General features: G+C 37.4%; 1 protein-coding gene across 6 annotated transcripts; it reads right to left on the reverse strand.

Moving 5' to 3' along the window:
• Positions 1-1590: 1590 nt before the first annotated feature.
• On the reverse strand, positions 1591-17440 carry LOC146470025 (uncharacterized). Of its 6 annotated transcripts, none has more exons than XM_085122126.1 (9): positions 17294-17440; positions 13431-13583; positions 11931-12151; positions 10881-10974; positions 10384-10446; positions 8913-8957; positions 8106-8165; positions 5145-5192; positions 1591-4431 (listed from the first exon to the last, which is right to left on the reverse strand). In XM_085122126.1, the coding sequence occupies exons 1-9, from the start codon at positions 17325-17327 to the stop codon at positions 4232-4234; spliced, it is 918 nt and encodes a 305-aa protein (XP_084978252.1). In that variant the 5' UTR covers positions 17328-17440; the 3' UTR covers positions 1591-4231. The 6 variants fall into 6 exon arrangements, with proteins under 6 accessions (XP_084978252.1, XP_084978251.1, XP_084978255.1 ...); XM_085122125.1 differs by having other exon boundaries at positions 8106-8168; XM_085122129.1 differs by lacking the exon at positions 8913-8957.
• Positions 17441-17477: the final 37 nt, after the last annotated feature.

The raw sequence follows: 17477 nt of genomic DNA on the forward strand, positions 1-17477 counted from the left end.
AATGTTGCAAATGGATGGGACTTTTGAAAGTAAGAGAGAATAATTTATACGGAAAGCCACAATGAGGCACCGGAGTCCTTGACCTTGTTCTTGGTGGGTATTTTTATTTCACAAAGGACACGTTGAATTTTAAATTGTTCGTTATCTGGAGAAACACCCACAGTCACGCGGCGCCAAACCATGATACAAGTGAGACAGAGGAGAATCACATAATTTATGCATCATAAGACTCGGGAATACAGGGGGAAAATCGGAAAATATGCAAGAAATAAGAGAAAATAAAAACAAAAAAAAAAAGTGACTTATCCGCTCTTTGAACAACTGGGGTCTCGATTATTGTCAAGCTTTTCATCATGAGCCTCTGGCTCGGAAGGTTGCGCAAGCACTTCCCGTGTTATTGACATCATTAAAGAAAAAAAAAAGATGAACCATGTGCAACATGTAACGCAGGTACCTATATGGCGTGGGATACGCAGTTCACAAGAGGTTGCCTGGGGGGTTCAGTGTTGCAATAGGCCACCATGCACGCTTTCTTGGCGCTTGCCCGCTCTCGACGGTAATGGACAGAGCATAAACCCTTGCGTCACAAGGTTAAGGAATAATAGGCCTTAACGCCATTTTGACGAGTAGGCAAACACGTCTGAAATAACAGTGTTTGTATGGAAATCCGATGTCAAATAATTTTTAAAAAACAGCGCGTCTGAAAAAGTCATGAATTGGAAACTTTTGGCACTAGGAAAACGATTTTAAGAAAAAAAAATTGGAGGGATCTAGCTGTGCCAGAAAGCGTCCAGTCGAGTTTTGAACTTTCCATACATTTGTCTGCATAGGGAACCAGCCGTGAACTGCTACTAAAAATAGTTCGCGGGAAAAAAATACAGGGAAATGTATGGAAAGTTCAAAACACGACTGGGCGTTTTCTGTCACAGCTACATCCCTCCAATTTTTTTTCTTAAAATCCTTTCCCCAGTTCCACAAGTTTCCAATTCACGATTTTTTCAGAAGCGATGTTATGAAAATTATTTGACATCGGATTCCCATACAAACACTGTTATTTCAGACGTGTTTGCCTACTCGTCAAAATGGCGTCGAAAACCGTCATAAGGCCTATAGTTTGTTAAAATATCGAAGGGGAACGTTTCGTGTGATTAAAAGACAACAAAACTGCAATTCCAGTCGCACCATCCTGTACATGTGACTTTCACTGCCATCAGTCCACTTTCGATGAAAACGGGATACAACTTGTTTCCAAATGTAATGCCATTCGTTACTATTTTTATGCGCAATTGAAAGAAATTGAAACAATTTCAGTTTCCGTTAGAGAAGCACAGCTTCCCCAGAAGAAAAGAGTAAACGTTTTAGTGTTTGCGTTTTACCCCACGCAACATCATGCCGGCACTAAACGTGACCATTTTATGTCTTAACTGCACTGCACCCACCGTTACCTTGTCATCGCTCTATACAACGGGTAATTTAAATACTTAAAGAAGTGGGTGTAGCAAAGTCAAACAGCATGGCCTGCTAGCTGGAATGCATCTCGGGGATTCTGTTTCACAAAAAAACAACAACAACAACAACAAAACATCAGTCTATAGTTATTGGTGCTTGCGCTAACTTTATTGATTTATTTCCAAAATGACAAATTTAATTAAAAAGATCAGCAAATTAAGCTCAGTGCTATTCTTACATATCTATAACACGCCTCTCTCCTCGACTGTACCACTAAAACTATTTACACGTATTATTTGTAGCCGAGTACAATAAATAGCTTAACCCTAACGCAAATTCACGAAAATGGAAGACTTGGTTACAATACTCATAATACTAATGAAGCCTGAAGCCTGTTTCCAGGCTTTCAAATAGTGGGAACGAGGAAAATAAACTGAGGAATAAAACGCATGGAGATCGAGCGAGAAAGGGGACGGGAAAGATTGGAACTTAGTGAGCAGGGACGCTCTCTCCCCAGTCCCACACGCGTTCCCACTATCTTGGAACCTGGAACAGGCCATGAAGTCAAGCTGTAAAAATGTATTTGCTATAGCACCCTCATTTTACATTGGTATACCGAATAAAAGAAAGAAAAAAGCGAAAAAAAGGTAAAATACTTTTACGAGCTCTATAAACTCGTAGTTAGTTAGTTGACATGCCTTGCCTCCTGGGCAGGCCTGCGCAAAAGGCTCCGCATTAGGGATACATGGCGCACCAGAAAACGCCGAGCTCGCTTCAATTATTCGTGCGCCATATTTCCTGGAACTATAGAGCCTGTCCACTGGCAACCTCACTACAAGATACTCGGTTTTAGATCATAAATTTCTACTCTTGTACGAAGTTGGTAGTCGGTAGAAACGTTCATTCACGATGAAAGATGACCCAAGTGTAGATCGACCATTGCACTGTATGTTAAACTACGCTTCAATTATTACTTCATGTCGCCAAGTTTTTACACATCTATAGTTAACATATAGTAACATATTGCCCGCTAACAAACTCCCTAGACTGCTTGGGCAGTCCTATTTTAGTACAGTTCGTTGGGTTGAACAGGAACGAACAAAAAAATTGCAAGTAAAAGTGGGGATTGAGAGGAGTCGCACTGTGGGCTCGCATGCTTCCATGGCTCTCCCGTCAGCTTATCGGCGCTCGGCCCCTTCATCTGCAAAATCACCCATTCATATCTTAAGGGAATGTTCTGCAGTCTATTAATTGATCCGTGATGAAAGAAACAGCTCTATGTATCAACTCCGCAAATTCAGGGATGGAAAAATTCACAACTGAACACCCAACAACAAAGTTGAACACACAAGCAAAGGTTACAACCTCTCCCGCAATCACACGTTTTCAAACTCTGGGAGTGAATCAGTTTTTGCCATGAGAAGTGTGATGTAGAAAGAAAGAAAAGAAAGAGAACTGAAAAAAGAGAGAGAGAGAAGAAGAAGAAGAAGAAGAAGAAAAAACAACTGCTCAAATTAAATTTCAAATGAATGTGTTTCAGGGAATCCAGTTAGCTTTCTCTCTGATAGATTGTTCTGTCTGAGTTTGATTAGTATTGAGTTCTTCGTGAGGGCCTCTGAGTTAGTATGTGATGAAACGCCCTGGTCAGATTGATCCAGCAATGTGATCCAAGGACCATGAACACTCAAGCCCTCTGACCCCAACCAACAGGCGATGATTCCCTTACTTCTCCTTTTACTCTGTTATGCCACCCTTAGCGCAGATGTTTTTTGGAATAAGGAATTTGATCATAAGGTGTGAAATTAAATTTCCCCCAAGGCAGTGATAGTCGGTTGTATGTGAGAAGTTGAGGTCAAAGTAGATGCCTATTATCTTTCTCTACACAGACCTCTTTTCTATTCAGGGTCCATGCGAATCGTATCTGAGTGGACCACCCTGGCTGAATGAAGTTACTTACTTACTAATTTATGAACCAATACCCTCATTTGCTTTGCTCATGTCCACTGCGCGACTCAACTCAATCATATACTACTACTAAAGCAAATTTAAAATCTAGCTCATACCATAAATGCCTTCCACCCATGCTAAACTACAGATCATGTATTTGTGAAAGAAGGTGAAAGAGATGGCTTTTAGCTATATTCTAAAGCCAGTGACATATTATTTTAGGCTGGTTAAATAAACCCTTTTCCTTCAAGAGTCTTGAAAGAGGCATGGCGAATAGTCTTTCAAAAATACGCATCTAGCAAAATTTTAGTCAAATTTCAAGGGTCTTTGGGCTAGCTTCACAAAGCTCCTGCTACGTATTGTTTCCTAACAATAGGCTATTGTTTGGAAACAATCCTTAGGATGCATCTTAACTTAGCAGGGCTTCTGGAATCTAGCTCCTGCGTGACAAAAGTAATCAGCAATCCTCTTCGGAGATTTGATTACTTTTACAAGACTAAGAAAGTCTCAGACTTCCAGAAAATGCTAGTCTTGCCGTTTCGCCAATAATGAGACCGACCATTCGCCGCACCTAAGTAATACAGTTTGAACTTTTCAGTTCTTGGATGAGTGTTGCAATTGAAATAAATGTCATTGAGCAAAGTTTTCCTTTAGTGTCGATGAGTTGTCTCTTAAACTCTCGCTATTGGAGTTAGCACCTTCTCCAATTTCATTCTTTGCCACTCTTTAGAAGGAAAAGGGTAGAAATTTAAATGCAAACTGTCTAAATGCTAGCTTAAATTAAACCACTTCAATCCAGTAGCACTGTACTCTGCAGTGCAGGAAGGTTTGACAATTAAGCCACCTCAGGGCCAAAGTCTTCGTACAGAGGATCGTGCATGGATATGTCATTGTAATACGCAGCGCGCAGGCGCGAACGGTGATGGTACTTTTTCCAATACACCATGGCTCCTACCACTATCAGGATAACAAACAAACCAGCTGCACAGATACCGATGATGGCACCAGTGGACAGATGTTTTCCTGACGAATGATCTGTGTGAAGAAGAAAGAAAGAAAGAAAGAAAGACGTTTCACCACTATCCAAAGGAAACAAGCTTGCCTCAAGATGATCTAAGATAGTAGGTAAGGAAGAGGAGAGACCCTGGAAACGAGTTTGGATGTACTGTCACAAATGACGACTTGTTCAAGATATCAAAACTCCTTTACTATTCTTCTTCATAAATTGAGCCGTGTCATAACCGGCCACCTCTCCTTGACACCCAGTTTTTACAGCATGTTGGGAAGTCTGGGTAGTAGTATTTTTTAACCATAGGGGAATAATACCATTGTTGTATTACTTTCCTTCCCCCTTATATGACTCCCTTGAATGATAAGCCTGCGAGAGCAGAAGTCTTTTCCAGCTTGTGTTTCACCCGCCGAGGAAAAAAGCTGGAAAAAGTGTCTGCTCTTGTAGGCTACTGAAAATTACTGCATGGGAGACTAGTGCTTATGAGCGGTTTCACTAGAGCCAGAGTGTAAAATTTTACAGCCATGTTCAGGGAACGATGAAAGGCACCTGTTGTCACAGTCTGTTTTGCATCTGTTACTGGTCCTTCACAATACAAAATCCTGCGCAGTCCTATCAGGACAGTCACAAGAAGTCAACAGCTCCAGGGAAGATTTCCTAGTGGAGACGGTTTCTTCAAAGATTGATGCCAGCCCTGGCATTATTATAAAAAAAAAAATGGAAATAATAAAATGTTTACCTTTGTGACCTCCTTTGTTATATTCAAACTTGCCTTGAGTGGGCAAACCTGGAGTTAAAAGGGGTGAGTAAGGTTAAAAGAAAAAAAAAAAGGAACAGACAATAAAGTTTAAATAAGTATTAACCCAATTTTGAGCATAGCAGTACAATAATATTATTATAAGCCTTATTTTATTCTCAAACTCATTAATAATTTATCAAGAGAAAACAAAGAAAATCACTACCGTGACCGTGGTTTGGATATGTGATCCTAATTACCATAAAATTTTGCCAACTTTAGCCTCGAATTTCTCCAAGAATTATTGATCATTTGAGAAGCCATATCAAACTCTCGAAAGTGTGTTTCATCAGATATCCAAACACCTTGAAGTCATTTAAAAAAAAACTCGGCTGCACCTCGTTTTTCCAACCTACTTCTCAGTGTTTGGATATCTGATGAAACACTCTTCCTCGTGTTTTATATATTACTTCCACCATCATTAAATATGGTCCAAGTTAGAGTTCAGCTCATCCAAGGTGATGCACCATATTTTCCAGGCCCAAAATTACTGTATTGCTACAATGACAAGAGTTCAATCCAAAATTATTCTAACAAAATGTGGTTTCCCTCCACATTAAACAGAATGGCTAAGATTATACAAGCTCACAGATTAAAGAGGGTATTATTTGCATGACATATACTTGAATTTACATGTCCCTTTCTCACAGAGCTACAGGGCCCAGGTGCTTGAAAGCCCATCCAAAACTCATTTTTTAGTTGACAACAAATTCAGCTTTGTATGCAAGTTGGAAATAACATTAATTACAATAATTATTACTGCCAATTGACTACATTGATTCATATTAAACTTAAAAGCCTTTTCTGGACAAATCAGCACCATAACCTTCAAGCAACTGGGTCCAGTGAGTACTGGAAATGTAAGGGTCCTGTTCTATCACACACAGAGGCAAGCATCAAATCATGTCCTCTTTTGCTTTAGTTTCTTGTGAGGTTTTAGCAAAAGTTGCTGGATACAAGCCTTGTTTGATCTTAAGGACGGTGCCTACTTTGCGCGCATTATGACTATGCGGGAAAAGCAGATCTTAGCAAGGGCTATTGGAATCCAAAATGAAAATTGGGGGTAACCATGCATTATACACATAATTAAGCAACAATAATACTATTCTAAAAAGCCATAAAATACAAAGCAATGTATGGCGGTTTTTTTTTTCAAATTGACGCTTTATTATCTCTGAAAAATGCATGGTTACCGCCAATTTTCATTTTGGATACCAAGACATTTGCTAAGTTCTACTTTCTCTGCATAGTTTTAAACCACGCAAAATTCTCCCTGTGTTAGTAGACACCACTCATAGAAAAGCTGAGTATCTTGAGATGTGCAGAATGTGTGCGCAGTAGCAAAAGTAGGCACCGTCCTTAAAAACAAACTTATGTTTCCAACAAGAAGATTAGTCTGTTGGCCAAATTACACCTACGTTGGAGTAATTTGGATTCTAAGGTCTCATTGGTATTCAATTGTGTCATTTTCCCCCATGGAAGTTCTTTCCTAATGGATTGTACAAGTGTACATCAACAGCCTACATGAAAACTTAGCCACAGCATCCCAGTCAGTGGGTATGCCTAAATGTTGCAAGTACATCTCTGTGGGGTGAGCACTGTAAAAATTAGTAACCCAACTCTATACTTTTTATGGGGAATTGTCCCCACTACTACCAAGATTATTCTGTCATTAGTAATAAAATAAATTATTGTTAATTCTGTTAAGCATAAGCTGACTTGAAATTAATCGCACATTATGTGTTAGCAGTATCATCAATGTTAAGATTAATTATTTTTTAAAACTAAATTGATTGGGGCTTACATTTGAAGAGCTTCAGGCACCTCCAACCTCTAGGTTGCTTTATTGTTGTTTTAGCTCAGAGTTTTTCCCCAGAGTTTTTTCATGTGGCCCTCAAACTTTATTATATTTCCCTCAGGAAATGTTGCCCAGAGATCTTTTTACATTTTTGCAGGTCACTTGGAGTAAAAGGCTATGATTATGGACAAGATTTCCATTTTTATCACATTTAACGAAGCACAAAGTGGCGAATAAAACATCAAGGCAATGTTTCCTGAAAGAATTGAAGACCACGTGAAAAATACCTGGTGAATCTGATTTAAAACAATGAAAAGAAATCTAAATGGCACCATAGGTTGGATATATACCAAGCCCTTTGCTTATAAAAGAGAATTATCGTTTGCCCAGAGTTAGCCTGTGACTTGTAACATTGTTACTACATTCATGCCGGCTTAAAACTATAGGTAGAGAAGCTGAATGTTGTTTCAGGCTCTTTGTGGGCAAGCTAAGGTGAAGTTAAGTGCAATGAAATTTAATCCATAGTAAAGACAAAACTATTTATCTTATAATCTGTTCATGTTGTCAGTTCAGCAGCATGGTTAAAAATATATAAAAACTGTTCAATTGAGGCCTTACACTGCTGTTTAAAAACTAAAAACTAAAAACTGAAATCCAAGCTTTCGCCGATCAACGGCATCATCATCGTCATCATCATCATTATCATCATCGTGCTATTTGAGGCTACATGTAGTTGTGTGATGATGCCGTTGATCGGCGAAAGCTTGGATTTCAGTTTTTAGTTTTTAGTTTTTAAACAGCAGTGTAAGGCCTCAATTGAACAGTTTTTATATATATTTATCTTATGTTAGCTATACAGAGGGAGTTCAATCAAACATAGCTCACCAGACGTGTTGACAGTGTTTAAGTTCAACCGAATGATTACCAAATATTATTAGGTTATTAGTGCTCAGCTCAAAGATATTAGCTTGCCAAGCAGCACAAGAGAACAAGATATCTCTGCAACAAAGGACCACAAGAGATGAAGCATGACAGAGAGATACATACATGTCTGATTAACTAATTATGTGATTAAGAGCAAAGAATTGTTTAGAATGTTAACAAACCTGTAGATCGAGTAGAAGTAGCTTCCCAGTGAGAGGATGGTGCATGCGTTTTCAAATGGCCTGCTAACATCAAAGAGGCCTGTCAACTCATCTCATGCAAATTATTATTTTTACGTTACCTAACAATGTTTGATAATAATTTCCACATTGAAAATGTCATTAAACTCAGTTAATTTACATAATTGTCTTGTAATTACATTACAGTAATAATCATACACAGTTACATTTACCATATGGCTTCAACACAGTCCATAGCATTAATTTAAACCATAATGGGGAAATCTGGATCTACACTGACATTAAATACTGTACTTCTGGAGAAAAGAAACTAACCATCTCTGTCAAGTGGATATGGCTGACAGAAAAAATAGGCTAAGTTGACAAATTATAGTGGATATCAGAAGAAAACAGACCAAGAAAATGTGCACCAGAAACCAACCTGTGCTGTTGAGTAAGCTTTGAGAGAAGTATGGATTTTGGCATGAAGTGAAACCGTTCATGACCAACAATGTATCTGACAACCTGTACCTTCAGGTAAATATAACAATAGGTGACAACGAGTCTCTGTGCCAAAGTAAAACCACCCAGTAAAAATTTGGATTGCAGGCCAAATTGTTATTTATATCCCTTCCTCCCCAAGCCCATAAGACTGAGATAACAGCCAGTTAATGGCAAGCAACATAGCTGGACAAGGTTGATATACAGTTAGCAGTTTGTGCAGTCATGGGAAGACCATATCAGCGCAAAAAGAACAACATTATTTTATCAATGCAAGGAATAGAATTATCAATTACAGCTACAACAAACCTGGAGGGACACTTCTGGGAGGGGTCTTCCATGGTGGGGAAACATCTACGTAATGGCAAAGAAGCCTGTCAACACTTCTGGCTTAAGATAGCTAGCATATAGATTGCCTATTAGGTTGCAGTGTTTGGATTCCTGACTGTGTTAGGTTAAAATTGTAAATGCATACATTTTTTTTTTTTTTTTTACATTTTACATTTTATTATATATTTTTACTTTTAATCATAACTTATTATAATCAAAGTAATACTCCTATTGTTAAAATACATATTGTGCTTTTGTAATTATTGTAATGCGCATTTGATCATCTTGCCATGGAAAATGCGCAATATAAGCGAATAAATTGTTATTATTAACTTCAGCTGGCAGCAAGCGATAAAGGTTCATGGTACCACCAGCCCAATATTGTTTCAAAACCATCCTCGTCGAAAGACTTTGGGGCAAGTCAAATGAAAATAACTGCCTCAGCAGAAGAGGAATTCATTGATGAACTACACTGTATCAGAGAGTCGAGATTCCAACACCAGCACTTCAAATTCAAAGTTGCTGGCGATCCAGCCACTTTGGCTGTTGTTGCCTGGCTGAAAATTAGAAGGGAACTTCAGCTCGCAGAACTGATGGATGTATCTATTTAGCTGGTGAGGTTCTTGCACCAGACTTAACCTTTCCCATTACGATGTCGCTATACAATATTACAGTAACGCTGAATGCTTTTGCATGATTTGAAATTATTGTTTTGTCCATAGAACTCCACAGGAAATGCTTCTTTGTGTTTGTTTGGCAGGCAGCATGAGCGCGTTGACAAGGATTTTAATGACGTGCGAAAACTCTGAAAATGTTTCAAGGCCGAAAACACAGCTCATGTTTTTACACGATTTCGCCATCTAAATAAACATGGTATATAGATTTGCCAGATTTCAATGAAATTTGGGCAAAATGATCCTCAGATATTAATGCATCAAAGTGTGTTGGGCTTTTACGAAATTCAAAATATTTTTTCTGTGACGTGTTAACTTCTGACGCGACCAAAAAAATATTCCACTGTCCAACTTTAGGATGGGTTTTCTCACAAACCAATAGGAATAAAGAAAAAGCCTGACACACTTTGTTAGCCTATTATCTCCTGATTTATATTGTGCAGTTTGTTTGGCTGTCCGCCTTAATGTGAGTGGGTTAAATTCAGTTAAGTACACGTCGCTAACATTGAGTTTACAGGCCTCTGAACTCTTATTTATCCAATAAAATAAAGAAAACCTTGATATTTTTGCAATCTTCAATTAATCAGCTTCACAGTGATTTATATAGTTTTCCATGCTTTCATCTAAAGAAGTGCCTGTACACAAGATTTCCCCGAAGACACCCATGAAACCTATCAGTAACCTTACAGCACTTAAAGATCAGCATAAAATTACAGTATCTATGGATTAATAATAAACATCTAAGTATTTGAGTGAAACAATTTTAAAAAATACACCTTTTGTTGTTGGCTTGTATCCAGTGGCACATGGCTTGTATTGATGGACACTTGCATTATATCCTATAAACAATCAAAAACACAAAGTTGTCACTTCAAGTTAAATTTAAGTGTTAAATAATGTACTAAAAAAACAAAGCTTTTAAAATTTGTTTTTCTGCCCAAGGATGCTTCCAGTTGGTTTTCATTTTCAACTGCAACATTAAAAGTGAAAAAATTATTTACAACAATACTATATACATCATTTTCAAGAACAGTGAAAGTCCTTTTCAATCACATGATCAGCTTCTTCAGGTGACCCACAGAGAGTTGTGACATCACATAACTTAAACCAGTGGGAAATGTATGTATTTTTTTGCTAGGCTGTGGCTTCGGATTTCAAGCTGAGAGTACTTTTATGGCCCATCACAGTATGGTGTTTATTAAAGGTCAACTTTTCCAAAAATTCTTCCTTGCTCTATGCTCAACTACACTTCTAGTTATCATTAATAACTTACCTGGGCAGTTCTCCATCCTCACACAAAATTTCTGGTTATTCAATACTGTATATGGAACACATGGAAGATATCGATGACATACCCTTAAAGTAACCTACAAAAAGCAACACATATCATATTCACCAATAAAATAAATATTTGTAACTTATGCCTCCATAAACATCCATCTAGAGAAATAAATGTCTTCTACAAACATATATGTATTTAGGGAGTGTAGTTTGGATATGCTGTGGATATATATATATTTAGTTCACAAATTTCAGACCAGTTTGATATTTATTTACTTATATTAATTTATTTGGTTCACAGCTGTTTCTTCACGGTTATTCGCATATGTTTTTCCATGGAGATCATTATGAAAAAGTAAATTTTTGTGAAGGCCATTGATTTAGGTGAAAAAGAAAAGTAGGAAATTCCTGGGGGGTTGGGAAGGGGGGGTCTTCAAAGAACCCTCTGTAATAGAAATTTCCCAGTCAGTGACTCGGGCATACTTACAAAAAGAAAAAAATTGGAGTTCTCCTTAGTAGAAGCTGAACCTAAGACCTTCTGATTACTAGTTTGGATACAGCGTCTACCACTGAGCTACAGGAGACTGTCATGGGAGCTAAGGCCATTAATTCAAACTAGGTTCACGTCACAATGTATTTCCTTGTTGCCAGCTTTTATATATTGGATGACAATGAAATTATTATTGATAATCAACCTGCATGATATGGACTCCCTTACCAAGCCTGGTTTCTAAGTATCTTGAGAAACCATGACGTGATGAGTGCACTTGGGTGCACTGCACCTGGAGCCCATTTCTCAAAATTGCAGAGTAGGTTTTTTTGGGCCCAAAATGTATTTTTCAAATCCATTTTCTACCATTTTTGTGCAAACTAACCCATGTATTTCTTAATCTTGTAAAGTTTTAATGGTTATAGTTTTCCCTGCCAAAATTATTAAAAGTTTTTAATTTCTTGTAATGAGCATTGTGAACGTGAAATGGTTTCTCAGGCCCAAAATTTTTTTCACAAGCTTCAAGAAAAGCATTCTTGGTATTGTACTTACGGTTGTTGTTACTATATTTTCCGTCCGTTCAAGTTTAGTCACTATTATTGTTGCGGATACACCATTTTTGTCATACAGTTTCTGAGGATCTCCTTGTTTCAGAGTAAGATTCTTGAAGGAACGTGAACCGGCGTCTTTAAAAAAAAGGTGATAGGCTGGCTTATCGCAATGATGGAGATCTACTTCCAGAAAACCGCCACTTGACCAAGAGCAAATCACTCCTGTTGAAAAAGAAATTAAAGAAATTTAAAACACTGAAAATCTTCTACAGAATCAACAATGGAATTATACATCATTGTACATCTAAGCCAATAATTTTTCAAGAAAAAGATCAATGATAAGAGAAAATGACATTTATCAAAAGCGTCTGTCATTACAAACCAACAAAAAGCATTTTCAAAACTTTTAGTCAAACATTTTGGACATCAGCATGGTGATCAGTTAAGTTTACTTATTTCTTATACTATCGCTACTCCCTAACACCACCTTTCATTTGATTTTCAAAAGATGTTCGACAATAAGGTGACAAAAATAACCTGATAATATGAAGACCTTTTACGGCCTTGAAATTAGGGACTTTTCTCTATTGTACAACAGCCTAATAGGACTTTTGGGGTGTAACAGCTTAATTAACATAAAATAAATCAATCAATCAATCACTTTATTTATTAAAGTGTCAAATGAATGTATTTGCACTAATAAGAGACACTCCAAATTGAGTTTGAATTTGGAAATGTTGTTGTTTTAGGAGCGGGAAAAACTGGGACAAGAACCAGGACAACAACAACAATAAACTCAACCCACATACATGTACAGTGTAAGATGCTGAGTCATTAGGAATCAAACCCTGGCCATGTTGATGAGAGGCAAGTGGTCTCACCACTGCTCCATACCTGCTCCCCCTAGCCTCATTTGCAACTCTCCCATCATGTTTGATTGATTGTATTCCAGAACAAGTAAAAAAGAATATAATATCCTTTAAATCTTCCATTTTAATTCGACACACAATATTCACGAGCTCCCATGAGTTGAAAAATATTGTATAAGGAATTATTAGGAATCACTGTAGATTGTATTGTGTGTTCTTATTCTGCAACGGGGTGAATAAAACCGACCTTCAGTTACCTAACAAAACTAACATTCCTGAATCCCCATACCTTGGGGATGAGGCTCGGTTTTACAAAATATGCTCAAGCCTCATATGAGGGATGCTTTGCCAGGTATAAAGTGCTTACAGTCGACATATTGATAGTTATTTGATAGCATCTGCATGTATGAATTGTGCAGTTCCAGAAAATATCCATACTCCCCCCACGGAAGGCGTTTTGTTTTGCACCCCCTATTCCCTTTGGAAATTCCAATTTAGCTTCATACTTTGCTTCTAAAATTTTGACTTTTAAGATCCCCCTCCCCCTAGGAATTTCCAATGACCTTCCATGGGGTGGGTATGGATTTTTTCTGGAACTACACATTACTGATTAATTCTGAATACATAATCACCTGAGCAGTGTTGAGTTGGTTTACACTGAGCATTACTTTGACTCAAGGCAAAATTAATTCCTCTTCTCAAGTGCTTTGCAGCTGTATTCATGACATTACATTCAGAATTAGGCGATGATGATGGTTTTTGTGCCTCTAAAAAACTAACCAAAGCTGTAAAAAGATAAAAGTCATTGAAAATGAGATATTACAGGTTATGAATTACACAGTACTGTCAAAAAACTTGCTTGAATCTGAACCGTACCAACACAGTTCAGATTTGAACAGTCACATAATACTGTACATCTACATGCATTCCAAAATCCAGCCAGGTATTCAAGTTACAGGGTGGAATCAGGTTTTTGGGCAAACCTGTCATCATTTAACCTACAGCAAGTAAAACTTACACACAAGCTAGGTTAAATCAGTTTACAACCTGAAAATAAAAACTTGGAGTGTGGTTTTTGGGAGTAACACTAACCCTAACATCTTTCAAGGTGTTACAAAGCTCCCTTACTTCTTCTGCCACCCTTGATGCCACACCTTACTCTACCATCCCTTTGTATATACCCCCACCCCCCCTCCCAGTATTAACTAAGATTTGAACTCACACCTATCGGATTCCTAATCACCCATCTTTACTTCCCTACCACACAGGACATTACCAATAATTATTGCTAGGGAAACGGGCGTAGCGTGGTTTTTCTGTTTAGGAACGCTCAGGAGAGCCTAGTGAAATGAGCGCCAAATGCGCGAGCCTCTAGGGGGGTGTGGGGGCATGTTCCCCCCCCCAAATTTTTATTTTTAGGGCCATAGAAATGCCATTTCCCATTTTTTCCAGGGAGAAGTTTCATACATCAAGGCATGAAAAAATGCCAACTATTCAGTAACTTTGTTGTTTATTTGTCAGCCTTTGCTACTACTGTAACTGATATAAGTGTATATTGGACTTGTGTATCATAAACTCTAAATGTAGCTACAGGAAAAGGGCTACACCTCTCCCTACCAAGGGAAAATTCAGAAACTAGATTGTCACTATCCACATTCTTGTACTTGTGGAGTATTGCCAAAGAGGACAGCCTCTCCTCACTCATAGTGCTTCGAAGAGGATTTTTTCAGTCTCTTTATGCTACTAAAACTGTGTTCAGCAGTGCAGGTTCATACAAGTGTCTCGACCATCACCGTTGTGATGACTGGGTTTTGAACTCTCATATTAAAATGAATAGTGCAATATTCACACAGTTTCCTTTTCATAAAATAGCAGTTATTGTAATAATAAGAGAAAACTCTTGCATGTGTATAAGTCGCTTTTTGCCAAAAAAAGTATAAGTAAGTAAATAAAAAAGTCAAATAGATAAATGAATCTAGTAGTAATCAAAGATTATAGGGTGCGTTCAACACCTTAAATTGTACAAATTTGGCAAAATGGTGCACCCTTTCATGTTTGTTTCAATGTGAATATTTGTTGTTGTTTTTTCTGTTTTTCTTTTTCTGTATATTACCCAAAACTAGCATCTTACAGCAGAATATTTCAATTTTTCATTTTAAATTAATAACTGCGTGATCTGAAAAAGTTTCATCCAATTTCTGTGGAATTGTTGAACAAATGGAGAGAAATGTAACAAAACAGTAGTAATTACTTTACTTTGTCCCACTGCAGCCCTAAGTTGTACGCTTGTATGGCCTGCTGCGTGACACTTTTTTAGGAAGCTCTTTCGTCCTTTTATATCTGTGCGTAATGTGTAACTACCAAGGTGAAATAGCTGCAATAAACGAAGCTGAGTTTAAAATTTCAGTGGCTACGTTGTTGAACCTAAAAACAATAGAAAGTATTTTCGGTCCACCTGTTGCGTGCACTGTCGAACTTTAAAATAATGCACTTCACCAGCAGGAAATTATGGCAAACTTTGAGTGTAAAGGAAAACAAGCCTCCGATCGTCAACACGCATTGCATTGTATATTCATTCCAATGTGATTTGTGCGATGCAAATTATGTCGGCTTTACTGCCCGACACTCACACCAACGCATTAGTGAACATCATTATTCTGCTATCAGGAAACACCTTGAAACCCAACATGGCAACAAAAGAGCAAAGATCGATCACCTCTTTAAAGTCCTAAAGAAATGCAGAAGCAAGTTCGATTGCCTAATATACGAGATGCTGTTTATAAAGAACATCAAGCCTTCTCTCAACACCCAAAATGACTCAATTTGCGCCAAACTTTCCACTCGACACTTTCGTTTCTTTTTCTACTGGTTTGTTTTGTTTTCCTTTGGGTTATACCCATAGGACACACGAATATTTTATTGTTTCACGTCTTTATATATTCTTGTTTTAACTTTTAACTTTTTGACTTGATAATGGTGTAAAGTAACGCCAAAACTTCGTCCGCTTTTTAGGGTTTTTAAAATGTTTTTAAAGAATCTTTTAGCGTTTAACTTTTCGATAAAAATTTCTATTCTATTAAATGAATTTACTTTTCTTTCAAGTTTATTTAAGCTTTAAAAAAGACCATGTTACTGATTTTGCATGTTAACCAAAATACAGCTTATCTAGAAGGAACAAAATTGGTCCCATAAATGGACATATCACAAGTTCCCAAAAACAGAATACTAAAAAAGTATATTTATTGTTTGATGCAAGCATCCAAACGAACAGTGACAAGACTGGGGAATTGCACGATATATCTAATCCAAAAAAACTACTTAGACTTCACTGTCAAAAGACACATGTTGTTCCATCATAACTGAGTTAGATACAGCCCTAGTGACATATGAAGAAACAATCAAGTAGAAACATGTGAGGAAGGAAAGGACGTGTCTATGTAAGGAAAGTCATTGAGAATATTACATTTTAAGGGTAGCTGAAATACAGTGAAAACAAATGGTTCATCAACAAAATTAAATTATGGAAGTAAAATACATGAATTTCGTATACTTTGAACTGCTGATGAAAGAAGTAATAAATGGGAGACATCGCAGTTATGAACTGAGCTTAAACAGTTGAAAATAGCTATAGAAAGCCTGAAAAATCAATCCTAGAGCTGTCGAGTATACAATACAGGTAACCATGTCATTATGTAGTTGATTATTAATTCATGTGTTATGTAGTATTGCAACAAGCTGAGCCAGGTTTGTCTCTAAATACATTTCTAGCAAGACTGAAGGTCTGGCGATCAATCTTAAACGTTGTTTTGAAAGCTGCAGTAACCTGATAAATAATTTAGAATATTCCTTCTTGCAAGACAGGTCAGGACAGAACATTTTCATCAAAGGCATGGTTGTAAAAAGAAATGAGATCAGCAATATCATTACGACGAATATCGGTTATTAAGAATAAGTAACTAACAAGGACACGAAGCGCAACAACAGCATACACAAAATAAGACCTAAGAAACAGGTGACGACGGCAGCTTCGATCAAATAAGAACTAGTTTGCATCTTATTAACAAGAACACAAATTTTTACCCCAGTGACACGGGAAACCAGTAAAACAAGCCTTTGAAGAAAAGGGAAGAAACTAGACATCCCGTGACAACATAATGGACCTTCCGCAATGTTTGACAATCACGATACGTACAAGATGGAACTTGAGTCCAATCCGCTTTCAATTCGTTTTTTCTAAATTATTTTGGAATCGGGGACTTTCAAACTCACATTGAAATACAAGTAGTTAAAAATGTCAAATATTAAGTTCTGTCGAGTAAAGCAGAGATACCAGGAACCGTACATAAACGTTTAAATTCTCTAAAATTATCCAAGCGAAAAAAAACACCACGACGCTGAAGAAGTGGCGCAAATAAAAAATGTCGACTCCATTGAACCAACTCACATTGCGATTGTTACAGGTAAAATATGACAAACAAAACACGTATTCACTTACAAAATAGTACGATGATTTGGTGGAAGACCCACATTCTGTGATTTTCACAAGTAATTCCAGATGACGAAGCAAAAAAATTATGATGAACAAAACATGAAGCTTGCTCATCAACTAACAATATTGTTTTCCTTCATAGAGGATCGAATAGAATCATGGGAAGCATAGTCAGTGGTTTTACCATGGC

Source organism: Pavona decussata, unplaced genomic scaffold, assembly GCF_977016875.1.
Source record: "Pavona decussata unplaced genomic scaffold, jaPavDecu1.1 SCAFFOLD_114, whole genome shotgun sequence".
Classification (NCBI taxonomy): domain Eukaryota; kingdom Metazoa; phylum Cnidaria; class Anthozoa; order Scleractinia; family Agariciidae; genus Pavona; species Pavona decussata.

Coding starts and splice junctions, on each gene's coding strand:
- LOC146470025 (XM_085122125.1), bottom strand. CDS start 17,327: ATGTGGGTCTTCCACCAAATCATCGTACTATTTT. Junction 10,975..11,930: donor AAAATATAGTAACAACAACC/GTAAGTACAATA, acceptor TGCTTTTTGTAG/GTTACTTTAAGGGTATGTCA. Junction 5,193..8,105: donor TACTTCTACTCGATCTACAG/GTTTGTTAACAT, acceptor TTTTAACTCCAG/GTTTGCCCACTCAAGGCAAG.